General features: G+C 39.7%; 1 protein-coding gene across 1 annotated transcript in view; it reads right to left on the reverse strand.

The window, feature by feature from the left end:
- The window catches only part of LOC133275891 (transmembrane protein 132C-like), a 204745-nt gene extending 180461 nt beyond the window's left edge, over positions 1–24284 (reverse strand). Inside the window, exon 1 of the mRNA XM_061466167.1 lies at positions 24010–24284. Within this exon, the coding sequence (XP_061322151.1) occupies positions 24010–24085 (76 nt within the window). The 5' untranslated portion in view covers positions 24086–24284. The remainder of the gene's footprint in view (positions 1–24009) is intronic.
- Positions 24285–24898: the final 614 nt, after the last annotated feature.

A 24898-nucleotide genomic window follows, 5' to 3' on the forward strand; every position in this document is an offset into this window, starting at 1 on the left:
CAACACCTAAAGCATGCTCAGTCAATTTTCAGTTTAGGTTCTACTTTATTTTCATGTACCAGACAGGAAATGGCCCAATTATATTAAAACTTACTCCAAAGCATCACTTGGCTCCACTAAGTCACCCATAAGTCCATGTGCAATTCTGACCCCCTCTGATACAGGATTCCTGAGGTCAGACCCCCCTCAAAGCTCACTACTTTTCAGCATCAACTCCAAAGCTCTAGAGATTCATTATCAGCTTTGCAGCTCTACCATTTGCCAGCCTGGCACTACACAATTTTATTAAGCAGTAGCAAATACTTAATTGCAGAAGCATGATAAAATAAAATATGGTTGAGCAGGAGGAAAGAAAAGTCTGGAGAGACTTTCCCTCTTCCCTCCTTATCCTTAATAACATGCCTCCATTTCATAACAGATCAAGAGGGACTTTATATGTCAATCTGCACAAACAAAAGCATAATGAAAAAGTCTGTCACTTCCTCAGTTACTGTGAGGGAACACAAATGAATTCCACAAAGGAACAACTCAAAGCAATCAGATTCACTTTCCGCACAGTTGGGGGAAATGCAATGCTGTCCAGAAAAAAAAGGATTTAAGAACAAAACAAGCAAACAAACAAAAAAAACCCAACAACAAAACCACACTAAAATTTGCTTTCTTCAGAGTCATCAACCCATTTGAATGAAGAGTCCACCTTTCAACTACAAATTGGAAAAAATAGTGAATCACCACAGCAAATGTGCTTTTCAAAGCTACTATAAAAACATCCTCTAAGCTTTTCAGAGGTAGAACTCCTTCCATATCTTCAACAATCAACACACTCCTTTATCAACCGCACACCACTGCCCTTGTTTCCTTGCTGTGGCTGGACAGAGGTCACAGCAAAGCACATTGCAAACTAGATGCTCAGATTATATCCTGTCTCAGGACTATAGTTATTAGATCAATTTTCTTGCAAGTGGCATTTGAGAGAAACCTCCCTCACAACATCCTGTATCATGCGTCTGGCCATATCACACCATACATCTGTTCCACAGTTGAACATATGCGATTCTCAATGAAGGCCTCTCTACACTCACTACTGAGTATTGCCCAAAGAGCCCTTCTAAAAAATTCCACAAGTGCTCTTTTAAGGGCCTTCTGGACTTGGCAATTTGGTGAGAGCTGGGTACTCAGAATCCCTTTAGATCACACTTTCAAACTCAGCAGAATACAAATCCCTGCCTCACACGGCATGAAGGTGCCTCATGTGTCAGGAAGGGCTGGCTGAGAGGCAAAAGGCAAACAGCTGCACTGTTTGGCTTTATTTTTTTAATGTTTTGCATTAGGCTACTACTAATGCAATTAGCCTGAAGCAATTCACCCAACCTCCTCACCCTCCCGAGTCACCATGTGGAAGAGCCAATAAGAAAAATACATCTATAGAGCAATTAAACAATCTTCACTGACAATGACTGATACCTTGTCTGAGGCGTGCAGGATTTGACAACTGTTATCCAGTCTAGTCATGCTGTCAAGCTGCCTATATACCTTAATATCTTCATACCATAAAGGTACTGAAAACCAGCAAACACAGACTTTCCTTAGAACTGCACCAAAGCATACTTCTTGATGCATAAACTTCTGAAAGAGGAATTGAAGGTCAGGGGAATAACTAGAATCCACTTAGCATATACAAAACCCTCAGCCTAGCTACACATGTAACTGTGAAAAGCAGTCACTAATGAAATACTCCAAGGGAACAGAGTAGGCCAAGTCAGTTCTTCCCACTCTGAATTCAGACTTCACTAATGAATGCATTACATCTGGGACTGTAACGAGTAAATCCCAGGCAGAGTGAGCTTCTCACCTTGACTGCATAGTTCCTATCACTATCTGAATTTCACCTTGACACAATATTCCCATCACACTGTCACAGATGGCAGATTTCTGAATCACGATAAGAAAACCCTTGAGCAGTCATTTTTAAAGACAGTGCAGAAACACTTTTACCAAGAACTACAATATCTCTACACCAGGCACACTGGGATGGCAAGCTAGGCCAACCAGCTAAGTAGCAATGCTAGACTTTCAGAGGCCTTACAAACAATACACATTGCTCATAGCTTGAGCAATAAGGCATGCACCTAGTAAAGAATTAGAAGGAACTGGACATAACTGAGTAGAAGCTTGGTCTGAGAGTCTGTGGTAGGTATATAAGTGATCAAAATAACATATTAAATATCTAGTCCCCATACAACTGTTACTATTTCTCACATATAAGCAAAAAAGCTACTCATCTATACATAAGTTTCTGTAAGCAGGTACCAAATTTTTAACTATCATATAGATTTTTCATTCTAATGTGAAAACCCAGATATGCACGGGCACAAGTAAGGGCAGAATAGAGTCTTAAATATTTAGTCTCTCTGAATCTTCCACATTAATCATTTAAACTAACCAAGCATCTTAAAAATCTATAGAATACTCCAAAGCCTTTCTGTTAAAGGTAGTTCTAAGGGTACAATCAGTTCCTCTCCTGCTCTGACATCACACAAAATATCTCAGGCAGCAGTTAATAAATCTGAGCCCCCATGACAGATTTCATCTTCCATAGAAAAAAAAAAATATCTGGAAAGGAAACAAAAAAATAAAAGAGGATCTGAGGAAAATCTATTCATTGATCAGGGCAATGAGAGTGCTAAATTCAGCTGGCAAACAGCAACCTGGCAAAGGACTCATCGAGCCCACTTCCGAGTGTACTGTCACAGCTTTGTTCTGTATTGTATGAACTCAATGAGAAAAGGAGCATGTTTTTATATGCACACATCCAGCACTGCAATAGTCAGAACCTTTGAGATCCAACCTTTCTTTATCCATTAAAAATCCTCCTATACTGTGCAAACCCAGACACAGATTCTACAATTTCTCAATACCAAAAATTGTGTCACCTGCAGTTGGCATATTGCAATGGAGAAATCCTCATGTTTCATAACAAAACACTTACACAAAGATGGTCACTTTCTTTTCACTGATCTCTCTAAGCAAATTTACAGTAATCCCACATCTAAAAATAAAATACTTAGAAGCCATAAAGCAAGGAAGCCTTTCCCCTCTTCTATGAAAGATTACACATCAATTCAAGCACAGATATGAAGAGTGGAAGGGGTTAAAATCTGTATACAATGGGAAAGAAGGCTAAAAAGCACTAGTACCATTAATGTTAAAACCACTAATTTCAGTCCCTTTGTGCATTCAGAGGCATTCTGGTCTTAATTTCCTCACTGAAATCAGATGTCTTCACTGATCATCAGAACACTCATGCTACAGCTTGTAGAAGTACAAGCCCAGCTTGTCCTGGGTTCAAGCTACAGCAAGCTTCGTGGCTTCCAGTATCTGAAGGGGGCCTATAAGGATGCTGGGGAGGGACTCTCCATTAGGGACTGTAGTGATAGGACAAGGGGTAATGGGTTAAAACTTAAACAGGGGAAGTTTGGATTGGATATAAGGAAGAAGTTCTTTACTGTAAGGGTGGTGAGGCACTGGAATGGGCTGCCCAGGGAAGCTGAAAATGCTCTATCCCTGGCAGTGTTCAAGGCCAGGCTGGATAGAGCCTTGGGTGAGATGGTTTAGTGTGAGGTGTCCCTGCCCATGGAAGGGGGTTCCAACTAGATGATCTTAAGGTCCTTTCCAACCCTAACTATTCTATGATTCTACAATTCATCTGAAGAAAACAGGGAACTCGCACAGGAGGCAGCTAAATGCATAACCTGATGATTACCCAGAAACACAGCTTTCAATGTTGAAATCAGGAGGGTGGGAATGGAAAAGGATAACAGCAGTTATGAATCCTGATCAGCATCAAAGTATGAACACAACCGGGAAAGAAAAAAAAGGTACATAACCAAGAGACAAGGTTTCACAAGGAATTAATGCTATATATTTGCTCTGTCATTGTACATAACCAAATAGACGTTATAATACTGAGACAGCCTGTTACAGTTACATTACAAGCAGCACACTGCCTGTTACAATAATTAGAGCTTTAACAAGCTCTAACACTAAATGCTACAACATGGCAGTGTCATGATCATCTTAACCCTCAAGCTGTCCAACTGAGAAGGGAGGTTGTGCTTATATTAGCTTGTATTAGCACACCACTTATCTGGTTTCTAAAAGCAGAATTAAAATCTTCTGCCATGTGCTGACACCTGGCTGCTGTCCAAACCCATACTTCATTTAGTATTGTCACTGAAAAATGGATAAGCAAAACTGGAAGGAGATGAGCAGAAAGACAGTTGCCCATTACTGTCAGTCCATTCCATTCGCCCGTTCCTACAGCCTTGTGGGGACAGGAATGTTTCAGAAGTCACATGTCAAGAAAAATGTTTACTAAACTCCCCAATTTAGGCTGTTGGTCCCCCTTTCTGTCTCCAAAAGCTTAATCACAACATCACTTCTGCACAAGCAGCCTGGGTGTAAATTTAACCTCAATGACGAGTTTTCCGTGTTTCTAACACAAGTTGCGCATAACTAGCATTCTTACAATGAGTTTCCTGACTTGAGAAAACAAGATGAGCACCTTCTGGAAATGTTAATTCCCACACATAGGCTTTGTGTAAGGTTTCAAGCATTGTTTCTCACCAACTCCCGAAACACTACTCCAGTGGTATTTCAAGCACAGAAGCAAGATTTTCAGCTCTACCCCAGCTCCATCCAGTGATACAATGGGAATTGTTCACTCTAGGCCACACTGAATGCAGTAGCTCAGTGACAGGTAATGGTTTCTAGCTCCAACAGCTTTTTTTTCTTTTTTTAACTTAACCACATCGTATCTGTTTCATTCCTCTTTTCCATATATTCCCAGAAACATGGGAAATGAAGTGGTAGAATTAGCATTTAACTAGCTTTGGAGCCTCCAGCAGCCCTGTTTTCCACATTGCAGAAGTTCCCAGGACCTTGCCAGAGCAGCATTGTTTTACATGCCAAACCTAGCTAGAAAACAGAAATAGGAATATGGCGATTTGCTCACCAATTTGCATACATATCCAGTAAGGATACTATGAAAAAAAGTAATGAACAAAGTAATAGCAGTCCATAAAAGACAAAGTGAATGAAAGATTAAGAAGGCAGGGTCAAGTATTTCAAAAAAGTTCCCTACCTGTTTATTAATTGAGACAGCATTTCAGAAACCTTATAGCAACAGGGGTTCTCACTTATTCAACATGAGCACAGCTTAACTGCTGAATATCTCTCCCTATCGTAAGTACACATAATGGTCCTTCATCAAGGGAAGGAAACCTCTTCCACTGTCAGCTCTGCACTACCTGACCTGCTGGATAACTTATTCCATGAAGCTATCACTTTGCAGTGGCCATTCCCATATCCTTAAATATTTCTAGAAGAGCAGAACTGGCAAAGTACCTACACACCCATACCTCTTTCCATCAGGAATGCCGCTCATAGAGAAAGGAAGAATAAGAATAGTCAGGACTTACAGTTTATCATTCTTTTGACAGTCAAAGTAAGACTGAAGTGCACTCCTTTTATTCAGTCCCACCCTTTCTCTCACAGGGTCTGGGGTAATTAAAGTATTTTACTACCTGACTGACAGTCCAGTGCTCCATGAGCTACAAGGCTATTAACAGGCATGCATATTCTAGAAAGAATGTAAACAGAGCCATGGCATAATATCCAGCAGTAATCTATATCAGCATTCTGAAAAATCAGGGCATACTCTGCAGAACTTCCCTTCACCCCCTCCATTGATTTTCTTATTAAAAAAATCAAATCCAGTCTCAAGTGAACAAAGATAAGACCATGAACGTTCTCATTTTCCTCTAAGCATTCAATTTGCTAACGCATTTTAGCTAAAATTCCTGCTTAGTCACGCCTGACACAATCTAGTCTTTTAGGCAAACATTCCCTCCATTCTATGTGCTATGGCTGCCAGCCAGTTTTCAGTTGATGCACCCAGTGTTTTTCTGCTTGTGTCCAAGCACAGTGAGATCTCTTAAACCTGCTCTCACACAGCAGTTTTACCCTTGCATATGCTCTCCATTTATAAACAAAACATATGCATATTTATGTATAGGCAGGTCTAAATATGTGCACATTAATTTGAGAGATATCAAACAGAAACACATCAGATCCTCTAACTCAGGCTACACACAGGAAAGAAAAAAAACTGTCTGTCCTGAAACAAATAAATCTTTCTGCAAACAGCAAGAGGACATTATTCTTCACCCTGGAATTAAAGCCCTGGTGCAGGTTGATTTAAACAAAAGCCTCTGCTTCTGTGGAAAAATATTAACAGAAAAGTATAATAATCATTATTTAAAAAACAACCCCCCAAAAAAACCACTAAATGATTGCCATCCTCACTACCGGGTCCTGCCTAACTTAGCTAACTGTTTAGTCTTGGTACTAAGGGCAAGAGTGGGCTAAGCATGTTTAGAAAGAAAGGATAATTATTTTTTTTTCCCATTACCTGCAACAGTGGATGGTAGATGGCAAAACAGTTTCCAAAACAACTCTGCCAAATCCATATAGGCAGGTGCGAATTGGAAAGCAAGAGCAGGAAGTCCAAGTCCAACTTGCAATCCACCCTCACTGATGCTGAAATGAAAATCATTAGATCTCAGTTCTCTTCCTGTGCTATTCTTATGTTTCTCATGCCTGAAGCTGCAAGCATATCAAGTTTCCTTAGGTTGAAAGAGCACTGGGAATTTCTCCGAACATTCAAGTATTTCTTCTCTTCAAAGAGGAGCAAGTTCTTGCTTCAATTGTGTCTGCTCAAGGTTTTTCCAGAAACGCAGCAGAATAGCCCCTGCTCTGGAAATTGTTAACTGTTCCCCAAAATATGATTAATTTCTGAGTGATTGTTTTGAGATAGTTGGTCTGTTGCCTCAGCTCTAATTACATTTCTCATGTCAATTAATTAAAACCATGCTAAATGAAATGCCAGCTTTTATTTAAAAGTTGGGGGGGGGGGGGGGTCATGGGATACAATTAGATGTTACCAGACGTGATCTCAGCAGGTTTTCAATTATTCTATGTATAACAGGTCCCTAATTCAATACAAAGCTGTAATTAAGAATGTAATTAACTTGTGGCATTCTACTGATGTCATACACCACAAGAACACATAATGAGCTACAGTTTTTAGTGCAGAATTCTTAATGGATTGGTTTGTTTCATTGAGAATGAATTAGGTACATAAAAATAATTTACTATGGGAACCTGGCCAACATAACAGCCACATTTAAAAAACAAGTGAAATATAAAACAAGAGCCAATAAACTTTGTCCTGTCAAGGACAATCTGGCCAGAACCCAAATCTGCACCTGGTAACCATGGCATGGAACTGGTGGACTTGCCTTCAGAACTCACAGAGCGCTTAATGGCTATGTCTGTGAAGAGACTGGGAAGAAGCACAGCATGTTTGCAGATGCATCTACTTATAATCTGCATGTGGGCAGCCTGTCTGAATAGGAATAGAAGCAAATTAAGCTGCCTGATGTTGTTTTGGTGATATACTGAGCTGTCTATGTACACAGCAGACAGAGTCCCATGTGCTTTACAGATCATCTTCCAGACTTGAATGAAGCAGAGCTTCTCAGTCCACAGTCTGCATTAAAATTCTGGATTTCAGTCTGAGTTTTGTAAGTTACCATGATGTATCCAATCTCTGTGCTACCACACCACTCACTGAACTTAGGAGAAACCCTCCAGGTCACTTCTGCTTATTAAAGGAAAGCTTGCGCTTCTGAAACACAGACTGTACTGCTGTACTGTCCAAACCAAACCTTCCAGTTCTCAGACACAATATTTGAACACCACCAACTCCTTAGATCTTTAATTTTTAGTAGACAACATTTAAGGGGAAAGAAGTCAGTGTAAGCAAAGTTTCCTGAGAAAACTAAGACAGGCTTCAGAAACAGGCCATAAGTACTATAAATTATTGGTCTATGTTCATGCAGTGAAAACAAAAAAGCCTACAAAGTATTTCTTTTTCATTCAAATAAGCCCCCTTGCAACAAAGGTATGAGGATAAAAGCCTGATTTATCGGCTAAGGCATCTCCTCCACTATAGTTCATTGGTGATGTGTAAGTAAAGAGATGAAAATATCACATACGGCACTGGCAGGCGCTCTAGGAAATATCCAGGAACGTTATAGCCATTGAATAGGCTTCTCTGAGTCTTTAAAAGAAGACATCTTTTTTTTTGCTTTCTCTCTAAGCACTTATTTTCCTGTCTTATGGAAACAAAAATGAAGTAATTAATGGAGTGTCTTATTACTCTATTTCTGAAACCAACTGAAGGAAATTACCACTTTGATATTCAAAAATCAAAGTTTTATTTTGTATGCTGACTAAAAGGAACCTCCTCATACAACAGACAAAGCTATTCTCAAAATATTAACCACTAAACTCAAAAGTGTGTAAATAGATTCTCCCAACTCCACTCTTAACAGCTTAATTAGCAGGAATATATACAAAGATCTTAATGGAAGTCTGACTGCTTGCTTTGGAGGAGCCTATAAAAAAAAGTTTAAATGCAGACCTAAAAACTTCATCAGATTAAAAACTGGGAGAGGTTCTTGAAGTATTTTTATCAATCACACAGATCAGCCCCATTCTTGACCTTGAACACGCTCAGCCTTTTTTGCAGTGTGTTGAATCCTTACTCCCTGACAGCTGCAAAGAACTTTTAGGGGATTCTCTAACATCGGGACTCTGGTGGGGGGAAAACTTTTCTTATGCATGCAGTGTGACAAACTGGAATGCAGTAAAGTGGGAAATGATAAATGCCTGCACAGATTAATTCCATTAAATCTATGCATTTAAGTTAAGTTCTTCTTCAGCTCTTCCTATAATAAAGGAAGAAACAAGGATGCTTCCAGATAAAGTCATCTCTCAGATGTTCTCAATCACTACCCTCTTTTTCTAAATAAGGTAGCTCTGTAATAACATACCTCAGGTACCCACTACAATCATCTGGAAAGAATCCACTAAGTAACCTGCTCAAAGATCACCAAGAATTATTATAGAACAGCAGCATTAACTGAACTTAAAGTAAGTCACAGACAATGAACTTTATTAGCTCAAGTCCAGTATCATGGTCACTGACTTTGGTAAGATCAAGTCCTGAGCTGCAGCTTCAACATTTGTGTTGCCACAGGATCCAATTCCATTCAGTCCTAGCTTCTCAGACTAACACTATCAGAAGCCATTATCACTTTTTGTGCAGGTCAATAAAGTTACACAGGTAAGAGACAAAGTTTTATCTATTTGCGTACAGTTTCTACTACCCTATCTGACCACAAAGCTACTGAGAGCCATCTTATAAAAAAATACCTGAATCAGATATACCTTTGAAACAACTGAAAGCACGTACAGCAAGTCATAAACATGGCCACCTGACCAGTTCATAAGGAAATATCACTTTGATTTTCTTTCTTTCCTGCACTCTGTTCAAAGGCCTAATTAAAAGAAGCCAAAAAGTCACAGGTTCTTCCCCCCGTGACCTCTACGGCTGGTACATTTTCAAAACATGCAGTACTCCAAGCTGGCTGCATTGTGGGTCCACCACCATCCCCTACAGGCACACATGGTATTCTAACATCCTTTCACTGAACCCTTCATTTCCATTTTTTCTTCTTTCCTCACAACTTTATTCTCCTGTGATGAACCGTCACTTAATGAAATAGAAACACACATTGACCTATCTTACACCAGGATATTAACCACGTGAATGTCACTAAAAGAAAAGTGTTCTTGAGCTCATCTGCCCATGGAGGATTTTTTCTTCAAGTAGTTATCACATAGAGACATGTTCAAATGTTACTGAAGAAACCTTTCAGTTTCCTAAAATATCATTCCAATAAACCCAATCCAGATGCTGTCTTTATACATTTTGCTAATGCTGTCAGTTTTTAATCAAAATAGAACTGATTGAATTAATGGCCTTAATTAACAATAAAAAGTTCTTTGAATCACAAGATGTGATTTCACATCAAAGTGGCACATAAAGAGTTTGAGTTCAAATTTATTCCCATGTATCCAAGGTCTTTCTTCAGGATTCTTACTCTTTTTCCACAGCTCAAGATGTTGGCACTTCATGAATCAATCTCAAAGGATATTAAAAGCAGCAGGAATAGCCTACAATGAGCCAGAAGGTTCCTTACAAAAAAGGATGTTAAGTTTGCCAAGGAAAGCACTAAAAAAGTAATAAGGAAATCCAGACTTGAACTTAATTCATCCCAACATACATATGCATTAAGATACAGCCTTTAATGACATATTATTTCTTCCAGAGAACTTCTGCCTAAGGCTGACAAAATGGACAGCTACTCACCATTTCTGCAGCATTACGTATAAGCCTATGCATTAATTCAAGATGCAATATTTAAGTGTTGCATTAAATTCTTAAAACTGATAAGCTTTTTACGCAGCTCATCACAGTACTATACACCAGACTTCAGAAACATTGATACATTTCCTTACACAACACTCTCCTGGAACAGAGTTTTCTGTAATTCTAAAAGGGTGAACTGCAGCACAGCAAAATTAGTAACTACACTCTCAGAAGCATCTGCTAACACAGATGCCTAATTTAGAAAAGCTGTGGCCTGATTTTCTGATGAATTAAGTGTAAGTTCTGAGCAAATCTCTTGCTTATGTTAGGGACAGCTATAAAATGTATGAAAGCATAACAAAAATCTGCCTTTTTTCAAGCATAGTGCTAAATCTGTGGCAGGAACAAGAACAGAGTATAAGTCCCCAGAGTGTTACAAAACTCCTTTTTGTCTTCCTATAATCTTTGTTACTTCCATGAGATTCAAATCAATCTGCAAACTTCTCCAGCATGTCTAGATACAACAAGTAAAAATAAAGGAGGGATTCAGAAAATGAAGTCCTGAATGCCAAGGGAAGTTTGAGAGGTAACATAAGAAGCTTAGAACCAGATATCCTCTTTCCATCTTCCTTCTGTTAGGTTACATTTGGCTCATGAGGACACTTTCGTGGTCTTTGAAGAGCTATTTAAAAATATGTTCTAGGATGCTCTCACCAGAGTATGAAAAACAGTGACAATAACAGAGAATGTTTATGCTCAAAAATGCCAAAGTTCCCCTCTGTATAAATTTGGAAGTTAAACCCATGCTGAGCCTGTTACATCTACACACCTTTCAGCTTCTGTAACAAATGAAGCAGAAGACCACAGACAATAACCTCCTTCAGTACAAAAACTGGGATTTTTTTTTTTCCCAGGAAGCTATCCATCCTGTGTACGAAATGAGACAGCCATCCTGTAGATAACCACCTGTTCCTTAACCCTTGTCATACCCTGAGATTGCTTCCTCCTCCTTTTCTGCATGAAACAGGATAGAGGAAGGAAGCATTCTGACAGCGTGTGAGAGCCTCTGCAGCTTTTGCCCTGGAAACTGGACCCATGATGGCTTGTAACAGTTAAAGAGGAACGTACCCAAGAAAATCCAGATGCAGCTCTGGTATCTGAGATGCAGTGTGCTCCACAAAGACAAGATTCTCAGAATAATGCTGCAGCCACCCTCTCAATTCTGCATTAAGAATAGACTAAAACCAATTTTCAGACTTAGAAGTCAGGCATCTTTGAATAGATCTTTCATGGAATTAGACCAAGAGCTATACAGCTTCAAAAATATTTTTATCCCCTTTTTTATGTGCCTTCTTTTAATTCAGGGTCATGTTTGCAGGAATTATCTGCAGTCATGAATCTTATTTAGTAAGAATGAATGCTAGCATTCATACATCATCATCACTTCAGAAAGAGAGATTAAGGAAAACACCATCTATCTTTGCCTGTAACAGTGAAAAATCACAGGATTTAAGACAACTAGTGCTGCTCATAGAGGTGATGCTAGCTGGCTAGAACTTAGGATTTCTAGCTGGCTTTGTTCTCAGAAACAACTGAATCACTTCACAGAAACTTTTGCAAATCAGTCAGAACATATGCAGCATGAAAAACTCCAGCTAAAACTGTTACAGCTTGAGAAAGCCTCATTTTTAAAGGGTATTACAGTGGAAAGTGTTGAACAGTTAATCCGGATGTGAATTCCTATACACAGGTATCTGACACTTTTTAGATAGAAAAATTCTGATTAAACTCATTTATTAAACCACCAATTCTAACAAAAAAGAAACTTCAATTTTATTGTCCTTCCCACTTATTTTTTAATATAACACCTATCCATTAGGAAGTATCACATATGCAATGAATTAAACCACAGACCTTTCACCTCAAACTGCTTTGAAATGTTGCTCAGTAAACCCACTAGAGTTTGTTTTTCCAATGAAGAAAGATTTCTTCACAATGTAAGTGTACCATGTGGTTTGCATTTGCTGCTTCTTCAAAACAGTTTTCCCAAACCTCACACTGTTTGATTTCATTTTCAGTTAAGAGGAGCTAAAATCTAAAATGCGGTGAGACAAATTTAAAATTACAAGGGGAAGGGGGATGTCATATTCACCCTGTACTTATATAGAGTTCTATTCACTTTTGTGCCATGTTAGTATAGAATTTAAATTTCAATATAAACCAAAGTATATTTCTTCAAAGATAATTAGAAATTAACAAAATCATAGGCTGGCAAGCCACACCTCTAAGGGAGTGGAAGGCTAGATGACATATTAGAGTAGCAGCTTTGGATAACCTAATACACAAAACAGCACACTAACAGGAAAATAAAGCTTTCCAGCTCCATGGGTAGAATAAATCTTACCCGTGAAGGATGCTGAAATAGAACTATTTGAAGTGCATCTATCACTTATAAACACAGATTAATTAGCAGAGATTTCCAAAATCATTTCAACTCTGACATGGTTTAGTAGTGCCAAATTACATCTGGCATCCTGAACTAGCTCTTCAAGCAAAAGAATATATAAATGCTATTAAAGAAGAATTCATACAAAACTACTCTTTGCCTGTAAATAGCAGTACGAATGTCCTCTTAATCAAATCCGTTTCCCTTCATAGGAAGGGAAATTGCATGGTAAAATGAGGCAGACTGAAGACACTTTACCAAGCAACCATGAATCATTTCACATATACACACACACAGACACACATGCATGTATATACTGAACCACATATATATGTGGGTTGAAATCTTGATGAATTGAAAAACCTCTACTGAAACAAGGATTTCACTTGCAATATGCAGGGCATGACAAGTGCCCACAGAGCAGAATTTGCTTCATTATGAAAGACCTAGAACTTGATCAGCCAACAGCTTATGCCAGCATCTTGGCAGTTACTCATGTGGGGGTTTTAACACTAAAATCTCATCTTTAATTTCAGAAAAATCCACAGTCATAAAACAATGCTCCTACAAAAAGTCAAGAGAAACTAATAAGCATTGGGGACCCACAGCTTCAATCTGACATATTCTTATTGAATGATAAATGAAGAGTAGGTGCAAGAGCCTGAAGGTAAAGAAAGGTCAGAACATTCCTAAAGTTTAAGTGTGTTTGAACCACTGTTAGCTTGATTCAATATACAAAGCTGAGAGATCTATTAAGGGTCTAGATCAGGATCCAAAATCCTACAGACACTCAGAACTGTAGATTCAAATCCAATCTTACACATTTGCACTACTGACAAAAGTGGATCTTTATCTTCTTCCCAAATAAAACAAAAACTTAAGTACTCTTTAAATAAATAATTTGCATTTTGTGACTTCCCTGAACTATATTGCCTAAAGGCATGATTTTTACCTCAGACCAGTTCTGACGTTACTGCACTACATGATCATGTTTAAATGTCAGCTGATGATTTCTATTGAAGTATCACAGTTTCATCACTCAGCTAATTTAATTCTAAATGAATTTGCAAAACCAAGACTAAAGTTCAATGGAAGCCTGAAGCTTAGGGGACTTGTGAAGCTTTGAGCCTGAAATACAGCAATACCCAACTTTAATCCGTGAAATAAGAATCTATGGTTCTTTGAATAAATGTGTAACATAATAAAGTAAGACCTTCCAGATGGGCACTGCACTGTAGGTACTTCCAATCAGCATTTGTCTTTCAAGACCAGCCAGTATCCTCTTTTCATCTCCACACTGCTTGTGACATTCCAAAGGAAAGAGAATATACTAATTCCATTATGTTTCACACAATTCCTTCTACTAGTTTGCTGACATTCCAAAGCACTACACATTAGCTTATGGAATCAATACGAAAATATGACTAATTAGCACCTGCAATTACTTGCTGAGTACCAGCACGCGATACTGATCTTTTATCAGTGTGGTTTTTCCTCTGGGTAAAAATGAAACAGTAATAATTCACGTTACTGTCTAATCTGCTGCAGATATTATTTTAAAAAGAACTTGCAAAGAAGAATTTTTTTTCTACCCACATTATAACAAAAAGGCAATCAAGAGCTATAGTTGTTCCCATTTTACAGATGAACAAATTCAATCTGAGAGGTTACCTAAGCATTCACATCTGCACACAGAGCTAGAGAAAAAATTAAAGAGGAAACCCTACTTAGAATTTCTTGCTCTTTCCACTAAAATACCCCTTTTCTTGCTGAGATCTGACAAGAGGGCATGCTAAACAAATACCTTCAAAGAGAGTTGCATATTTTTGAATTTTTTAATAAACTTCCTTCTGGAATTGTCAATGGGATGATTATGAACAACAGAAGCACAAAGACATTTAAAACAGTATGAGCTCAACAGCATCTCTCACAAAAGCCTGTCTTTTTGAACACCTACAAAAGATGGAAAATATGACAGTCGCTCTGCCAAAGAAAACACAATTTATCGTTTGGTTTCTTTTTTTTAAATAGCAAGCTTTGTCATCTAAAAAGACTATGCTTTGAAGATATGCAATGAAGACATAACAGGATAGACACAAGAGACCTAGTCAAGAATAATCACAAACTCATGGAATGTCACATCAGCTTTTCCAAGAGGCACAGGCTTTACATGTGTGTTAGGCATGTGCAGCTCCCTTTGGCTACTAATGCCAAAGCGTGTCATGCACACATTCACTGAACAAGCATCTTATAGCACTGATGCCGTCTCCAGAAAATGTGGCGTCTTTTCTAGTTGTGCTACCCATATGCTGGATGACTCAAGTCCAAATCCCAAATTCAAGCCACACACAGGGAAGCATCTTCTCCATCTAAACAGTTCAATACTGCACACCTGGAGTGTGCAGAAACACATCATCGAGATTCAGAGTACCCACCAAAAGAGCAAAGCAGCTAAGAAACAAATCCTAAATTAAACTCATTATTAAAAAAGCACAACTGTGAGGAACAACAATATACAGTTATGTAGAAGTGTGACAAAGGTGTAATACAACTTGCTCCTCTACACATTTTTACTGAAATCTGTTGCAAAACTGAAACCCTCCTGAGTTTTCAGGCTAATACTATTCACAGGCAGGTATTCACCCTCACTAAGGGGCAGCCAAATTCAATCTCTCTTCCCTGATGCTCTGATCAGTGAAAATTAACAGGTACTGAGAAGTCAATACTGCATTACCTTCCCCACAGTAGTTACTTATTATATTTGCTACTCTTTATTTCATGCCAGCAGAGTGATACATCACTTGATTCTGTAAGAACAAAAACATACATTCTGTCTCTCTCTAGAGAGATATGAAAATAAAAAGAAAAAAAGGACACCATATCAAGTGGGGTTTAAAAAAGTAAAAGATTAATAAAGCACAATTACTTTCTCTACCAGCACATACACACCACCCATCCATCAGGCAAATGCTGGAGGTGTCTGTAACAAACATGCTGCAACAGCCCAGTAAGTACAGACCAGCATTCAGTCGGCTTTTACTGTCCCACCACAAGTCTAACAGCGTTGTACAATGACTGAAAGAATAATTCAGCTACAGAAAACAAGATTAAAATAATTTATTAAGAAAACAGTTGGGCCTGACTCTGCACCCACTGATGGCAACAGGAAGGTCTACCTGGTTATAATGGGCATTGAAGCAGGAACATTACAGTAGGCCTGCACCCCACCATTCCACCTCTATTTCTCCTCCATATACAACACATCACTACTGTAGGAATGCACTCTGCATTCCAAGCTCTTACCAAAACACCCACACTCTAGCAGCTATGTACTTCTATACCCATTTTGCTCAAGCCTTAATCCTTTTTTTCCAATCAACACGTGACTGAAATCACAAGGATTTCACACTGGACACAGATGGATGCTGTCCCTACCCACAACTCTTATGCTATACCCATGTTAGACTTCTGCAGTAAAGATCTGTAATTGAAAGGGAAGTAGAGCTCACCATAACATGGCATATGCCCACTGCATAGCAATTTTCATGACATTTAGTTGTAAGGACACATCAAGACTTTCCTTGTCATGAGCAAATTAATTCTTTGCAACGCTGCTAACTTGACATCCTATAAGATCAACCACGGACTATTTTCTCAGCAATCTCACAAGTCTCCTCCTGCCAAGTTTCATTGGGATATCTTCTCTAAGAAGAGGTCAGCAATGCTTCCTAGACAAAGGAGAATGCACAGCTTCCCCCACTCCACCAGCTCTGCTCTTGTAAACCACTGAACTCTTGGCTGAAGTTCTGGAAAAGAAAAAATGTATTCAATCTGAGGCAGATGCTTGGCATGCAGTACACTAGCTGAAACAGTTAATGGAATGGCTGGGGAATTTATACAAAACTAAATCCAAACTCTTTTAATGGCAATTCTAATTAGAAGCAGTGCTACTAATCCTGTTTGTAATAATAGTGCAAGAAAGTTGGGGTTTGGGCTCTTTTTTAGTGGGGATAGTGGGTGGGGGTAGTGGTGACAATGTGCATTTGGTCTGAATTCAGAAAAACAGTTGTATCGTAGGCATCAAAAAGTGCATTCTACCTGAAATGCATTCTACTACAGGAAATGACAAAACATTAACGTAAGCCTCACTTTTATGTGTTCAAAATGGTACAGAATCAGCAGAATAAGAAAAACACACCCAATACAGAAATCAAAGCTGCATCATTTACCAAGCGCTTCTGATGTTCTCTAACCTCTCAGTGTTTAATATCCCACGTATATACATAATGTAATATATAATGGATATATATTGTAAGCAACTCCCATAACCATCTTTTCTACTGTAGTGTCCCAGGAACAAATTAAAGCCATACCACTGTAAGTGCTAGGCTGCAGTACCATACTTGTTTAAGCTGCCTCTCCACCAGTCGGCCCATCCTCTTTTTTGCTTATACAAGCAGTAAGTTGATCCCAAGGTGATAGAAACTTACCCTTTATAAAATCATTTTAAAAATAAAGTATTTTATGGCCTTTATCTGCCTGAAGCAGCTTACAGAGGAATGAGAAGCATGCCAGAGTTGGCACAAAAAGAGGGTTGCTCAGTTTGGGAGAGGGCAGGAACCTGGCAGCATCAATTTACATTGGCTCAAGCTGGTAAGGAACTGCAGCCTCAGGCAATACAACTGGTTGGAAAATGGAACTTCAGAAGGACAGAATACCATTTTAAAGTTTTCTTTCATTCTTAACCCGAAGAAGTAAAAAAAGTTGTATAATGTTAAAATAATTGTCAAAAGTCATTTGGAATGACAAATCTTTCCACAGCACTTAAAAAAAGCTGGTTAATTTCTGTAATATCGAAACAATATTATAGAAAAATACTAACAATGTGCTCCATAGAGTATCTACACTTTAATCATTTTGTATTTGAAGACGTCTACCAGAAGTCAAAGTGATAAATTTCACATGAAACTACACAAAGTATATTATCTTAGTACATTTTAAAAGCTAGCACAATTTTAAAAGTAGATTGTTTGTAAATTGTATCAGTTTCAAAAATATTTTCAAATTCAGAATTGCTTCGTTGAAAAATTTTACCAATAAAAAAAGCACAGCAATTATGTAAATAATACAACATTAGATGTATTGCTGGATGTATTTCGACATCTATACTCTGTGATTACATGTTGCAGTTAACAAGCAGAATCTAATGGACCAACCCCTTTGTTGCATCAGTACCATGGGATATCAGTTTACCTTTTATTTACCTCAGATTTCCTCTTCATGCACAAAGAACTGACTTTTAGATGTGCTCAGGAGACCATAAAGTCTTTTTTTTTTTCCTAGCCAAAAGCATAAACTCTTTTCAAAGTCTTTTTTTTTTTAATAATTAAGCAAGCTTTCCCTCCCCCCTCCTCTTTACATTCTTATTTAACTTCAAACTTTCCATATAAATGTCAAATTCTTAATCACTGTTTTGGGGCTTAGTGTTTGTTTCATAGCACTGAAAAGGGCAATTCATTTACAGTCTCCCCTTGCAGCAGGTTTGTGTTTCCTGATCTTAAAGCGGAACACACAATTAAAAAGCACCAAATGCAGAAATTCTGGTGGCATCAGACATTAATGTATTTTCAATTAAAAAAAATATTAAGAACTTGACACCATCCTTCTATAAAATTACAGAAACTTTATAACAACTGTAGAAGAAAACGGAAAATATTGTGTGAGAAGAAACAGATAACCTAAAAGGTTTTTGGCCTTACACATGAAACTCATTACACTAGCAGATGGTAAAATCAGATTAAATTCATACTGCAGTATATAATAAAAGAAGTGTCCACTTAAGGAGACTCATCAAGCTATTTATGTCTGTCAAGCTGCTAAAGCTGCACAGTTGTGAATGAATGCTTTTGATAGTGACAGTGCAACTGCGATTAGCATGATCTGTGTTAGTCAAGCAAAAGAAGTGCCAAAAAAGGTGGTTTCCAAGCACAAAGTTACTGACCCAAGATACCAGTAATGCAACAGTAACACATTAGCACGTCTTAAGTGTAGGGGCAAAGAACCACTTAGTCAAAATGTACTTCCCTAAAGAAAAGTTCACCTAATTGACCAGTGCTGCAAAGATGCCTGTAATTTTAGTGATGGGGATGACACTTTGTTTATGTAATTCAAGCCCAATAGATTAATATGCTTTGGAATAGCAAAGAAAATAGAAGAGTAGACTCACTGGGTCATTTCACTAGATACAGTTGAAAAGAAAAATGGTGACCCGAGGCTGTGTATTGACCCAAAAAAATGTGAACAAATAGATAGGGTATTTCCATTTGCTAACTAAAACAGACACACAGGCACTACTGGACTGAAATTATTTCCAAAGCTAGACGCATCCGCAGGCTTTTACCAGATACCTCTAAGTGAGGAGACTGCAGAAGCTATGAACTTTGAATGCACCATTTGTCTGTCCCTGTTTCAAAGGGGTCACATCTGTCACTAGAGCCTGAGCCAGTCCACAGAACACAAAACAGTACAACTGCTTGAAGAGCTGAACACTGTGAAACTGTTTTGCTAGGGTACTGAGTCTGTAAGGAAGACTGAATAAAATATAAAGGACTCAGGCCTGTAAGAGCAAGTCAGGACATGAGTTTGAGCTAGACAAAAGCAAGTTTCCTGGCCAGAAAGTTATTGCTTATCACTACGAAGGACAGAGCACCCAAATTTCAACCAAACACCTTAAAAGTTAACACCTTACAGCACTACAAAATATTGCCTGCATTTGTATCACTGTGGTGTTTAGGTACTAAGCAAACAAAAAGGCCTCACTGGACAAAGTGGTCAAACCAGGATCAAGTCTCTCACCAATGAAATGACAATCATAATGAATGAGACAGGGACAGAAAGAAGGAAATGAATGATAAAAACAGCAAGACAGTGGTATTCCTGGCAGCAGAAACAAGGTCTAATTCCTGCTACACAGCTTTCCTTTCACTAAATCTACTAAATTTCCTTTTTGGTATCTTACCTACCTAGGATACAGTAAATGCCTCCTTCAAACTAATGGAGAAGTATTATTTTAAGTCACCCATAATAAGAGTTTTCTTTCTCTCACAGCCTCCTTTTATCTTTTTAACATTTATATTAGATGATTTTCAATTACTGTATTTACACGCTTTACTTCTCTCAACTTGTTGCCCTTTCACTTTTACATCTTTAAACATAATATGCTTTTCTCTCTCAAAACAGCTAGGACACATCTAGTGGAGCTTGCCAGATGTGAACTACTGCCAAAACTCAGTGTGGCAGCACAAACTTGCATGCAGCATCTGAGTAAATCAAAGGGTTTACACCAAAGCCTTGAAAAAAACTGAGATTCGGCACAACAAATCTCTGATGCCTCTTCAATGGCATGATCATAACCTGAAGATTTCAAACTTTCATTTACTTATTTGTATCTTGATTAAATGCCTTAAATAGGCATGCTCTAACCACAGGTACTAAACGCAGCTCAGATAATGCAGAGGGGCATTACCTTCTAAACTGGCCAGGAAAGTTTGTATACTAACACTGCTAGCAAATCTGCCATTACTAATAGAGTTTTAGCTGTTCCATATAAGCCACCTTTCCAGCAGTGCCAAACTACTGATTTGACAGTAGTTTAAAAAGAAAAATGCAGAATTAAATCCTAATTCTCAATAAAATTCCCATCCTTTCATCTCAATGAAAATAGTTTGTCAATACTAATATTTAGCCGTTTAAGAAAACATAATGGTGTGCTGTTTATTACCTCTTTTCATACAAATACTTAGTTCCTCACTTCAAAAACCAGACACACATTTATGCAGTAGAAATGCAATTACAGGTATGATGTTTTATATTAGAATCATGCATTTAGAAGCATTCTTGAACGATCATTTATAATACAACTGCTGAGTATTTTACTAGGTAAGTACAGTGTCTAATAAACTTTCAGATCTACTACCAAATACCTAAAAAAGTAAATTAGAATACTAATAACACAATCTCCATGTTGAAAGTATTATATCCAAAAGAGATTAGCCACTTAAAAAACTCCATGTAGTTATAATTTTACATAATGCAGGTCTCCAGTCTGTTCTTAGCTAGCACTAACATGATGAAATGAAGAAAGAAAAATTAGGAAGTTTTCCATAACGCTAGGGTATGCCATGATACTGAACTGTCAACATAAGATATGAGAAACCTAATTTCACTGCTTAAACGATTTAGAACTGAAATGAAATTATACTCAAAATAGTCACAATCAGTTTCCACATCAGTGTATCTAAACCAAGGACATATTGCATGATTGTGGCACAAAGAAGAGCATAAATAAAGCAGGTGCTATACCAACCTATGGATGCACAACTGTGTTTGCATTTGTGTTCAAACACTACTTCAGTACCTAAAATTCTGGTAACTCCATATACCTTTAACATCTGCTCACATTCAATACTTTCTTGCACATACATGCACCTTGTGCAAACAAATCAATCTTCTAGCTGTGCATCATTAAACACTTTTTTTCAGACTCATTAGATTCTTCACTTCCAGTTTCTATGTTATAATTCACAGCTAATCTGACACTGAGGATTCTCAATTATCTGTGTATTATACAATAAACTAAATCTGTACACTTATGTTCACATTTAAGCTTTGATTCAATAAAACTATTAAAAAACTCACTTCAAGCTCATGAATACTTCCTATTGGCTATAAAGTGGCTTAAGCATATGCATTAGCACTTCGCTGAAAAGAGGTCATTTCCTGAAAGGAATATATATACACTTGGGATTTACTTATGTAAATATGATTTCACACACACACTCTCCACCTAGGGAAGAGGCATCCAATAACTGGTATGTGAAACATGTGCTTGCACCTAAATGCAAAAGCACACTGACTTTTTATACACCCTGGTCTGACTAGAGGCATGGCTTAAATTAAATGCCAAGCTTCTTTCTTGAGATTGAATGAATTAGCATTATTGGCCAGATAATAACCACAGCATAACACACTGAAGCCTAAGGCAACATTTCAGGAGAATTTTCTTAGGCAATCAGGCCTGATAGGAGATGCTAATGAGTTCCGAGAAGTAAATATAGCTCTTTAAATAGCAAATGACAACTTGTCTATAATAGTAAGTTTCTCAGCACATTTACAAACGTTTTCGCTTGCAAGCTATAAAGTGACTTTCATTTAGTTGGACTTTAGCTCTCAAGAACAATCACTATCCTAACATGCCAACAAAAAGAGTGCAAATACACAAGGGGAGCACAAATGAAATGCTTGTTAAGGCCTCACAAGGAAACCATACAAACACCTTATTTAATAAGTTTAATTAACCAGCTCTTTTCAAAATCATACTGTGCCCAGCAATGCTGAGACGCAAATTCCCTGCTCAGAAGTTCTACTTTTCTTCCCTGAAGTAATATTTTCTCTTTTATTCTCATAGAGCATAGCCCAGAACCCCCCAGCAGCTGCTGCTAGCAGCGACAGCGCTACTGACTTTTTTTTTTTTTTACAGTCGGAGTCAATGCTGACCCAGGTTCCAGCAGCGAGAAAGGGCTTAATGAGGTTGGGTTGTTTATAACCTCTCACCGTAGCACTTTCTCCCGCCCTTAAGAAGCGGCATAACCTATGTATCCCTTTTACAAAAATATTTTCATATAGAAAATGCCCATATATCAGTGCCTAACTCAATATATTGAGTCTAATGCAAATGCTTAATAGAGAGGATGCATTTGTGACTGTCAAAGCCGCATGGCAGACGAGACATGCTGCCCCAGAAAAAACATCAGACCCTCCTTACAAGTTTTAATCTTGTGCAGTCTCTGAAGGTGAGCACAAAGCTAATATAATTCTCACCTCCAGGCTGCAGCAATCAAAATAGAAATCCGTATTTTAGACTCCTCACATCAGCACTTTCAGAGCATACCGAGTCACTGGGATGTCCATTAATTTTAATGTACTATATTGAAATGACCGGCATTAAGAGGCCATGCAATTTTCTGCCAAGTACTTTGTTTTCCCTACCGATCAGGGTGAGAAAAGTCCCGTTATGAATTGCTACTGATTTTGCCCTTGATCCACTCTTGAGGTACTTCTGTATATCTCACGCCTGCCTCTACAATCAACTACCCTGGGAGAGAGGTTGGCAGGACTGACCAAACTGAACAATGAAGAGTCTTTTATTAGTAATCTTCTTACGACAGTCAAACAGCACCACTAATACCAGCAGGATAAAAGGCATATTTATTTATTTATTTTTATTCCTAAGGATGGCAACACAGTAAGAATTGCAGAGAGCTTAACAAGTTTCTAGCCCCAGCCCCTAAGAGGGAGGAAGATCATGTTTTTAGAAAATATCCACAACTACCACGGTCTCAGCAAGAAAACAGCGTAGAGAATGGCAGTCACCTACTGCTCTGCACAGAAATCCCTGTTTGGATCATGCACAGTGCGCACCCCCTAAGTCACTTTAAATGAGATCTGCCTTTGTCAAAGGGACCCTTTGATCAGAGTTCAGCGATGAGAAAAAACATCAGACCATTCAAATGACCTCCCTGCTAAGACAAACCTGTTCCTCAACTCTCCCTTTAATCAAGATAACAAGAATCTTGTCCTGTGCAGGTAACAGGGCTTCTATCCAGTCTCTAGAGCTACCACCGCACAACACCAATTTAATTTAAAGGACGGTATTCCTAAACACTGTCGCTGTATTCCTGGTGCCTCTTGCAGCTCCCCATATTCCATTCCAAGCCGCGACTGGGACACCCTTCTCCCACAGAGAAGATCCTCCTATCACAACGCAGTAATTAAGATGCATTCGTAAACACCATCACTTTTGAGGCAGAAAGAAAGGAAACTTTCCCCGTTTTTTAGTCAAATGTAAGCTTGCGAGGTTTCCTACCATTCAAATAAACGTGAGAGAAAAAAGGGGATGAGGGGAAGCACATTTTAAAACGTCAGAGAAAGACAGCGGCAGGATTTAAAAGAAAAGGCAGCGGGTAAAGACGGAGGCAAGAGTACTCCAGTTCACACGCCGCTACGGTGGAAAACAAGACGCTTGCTTCGGAATGAGTTCCAGAGTTGCAGTCGTCGCGTGAAGCTGCAGAGCAGCTCCCGCGATCAACTGGTGACTCCGCTTCTCACCCCAGCTCAGCGCCGGCCTCCCCCCGCACCCGGCGACAAGTGCCTGTTCGCTTACCTCCGCAGAGCAGGGCTCCGAGCAGCAGGCTGACAGCCGGGCAGCAGCGCCCGCCACCGCGGGCAGCCCCCGCCATGCTGAGGAGACGGGGACAGGTCCCGGGCTCGGCTCCGGGGGGGCTCCGCCGATGCCGCTCCGCCGATGCCGCTAGCTCTCCCGGTCCGCCGCCGGCTGCGGCCGCGCCATCGCCGAGCTTCGCAAGCAACACCTCGCTCCGGAGCGCCGCTCAGCCCCGCGGAGGGCTCCTGCCCATGCCGGCTCCTTTCCTTCCCCTCAGCACCCTGCCCTAGCGCCGGCGGGCCGGGGGCGCAGCGCCCATGGCGGGTGGAGGCTGAGGGGTGCCGCGGCACCGCCGCGCTCCCCGGAGCAAAACTTTTCCAGCGGCGGAGAAAGGTCCGGGAGCCGGCGGGGCTGGCTCTCCCGGCTCAACCCGAGCGCCCTCCGCTGCGGCTCCAGCCGGCTGCGGCTCCGCTCCTCGGTGCCTTTATCTCGGGGCCGGCGGCAGGCGCGCGCTCACACACACTTTCCCCTCAGAAGAGGGCGGGAGGGAAGGAGGGGGCGTGAGGGAGGGGGACCGTTGAGCGCGAGCCGCGGCCGTTGGCGCTCGCGTAGAGGAGGGAGGGAGGGGTGGGGGGAGCACTACCTACGGCCGCCGTCAGCGCAGGGCGGGAAGCGCTGAGGGGACGGGCTGACCCCTGCGAGGCGGGGAGCGGGACCCGCGGGAGGAGGCTGAGGAGGTGAGACCCCCGCTCTAGAGCGCCGGGGATGGGGAGGGAGGAAAGGCTGTGGCCAAAGCGATATAGCAAGAGAGAGGGGAGCCCCGCTGTGGGGTGCGAGCTGGGCCGGTTGGGGGTGGAGATAGGGAGAGGGGAGCTAGAGTGAAGGGAGG

The sequence above is a fragment of the Pezoporus flaviventris genome, unplaced genomic scaffold (assembly GCF_033815535.1).
Source record: "Pezoporus flaviventris isolate CSIRO_AGI_PZ_B2104156 unplaced genomic scaffold, CSIRO_AGI_Pfla_v1 ptg000041l, whole genome shotgun sequence".
NCBI lineage: Eukaryota > Metazoa > Chordata > Aves > Psittaciformes > Psittacidae > Pezoporus > Pezoporus flaviventris.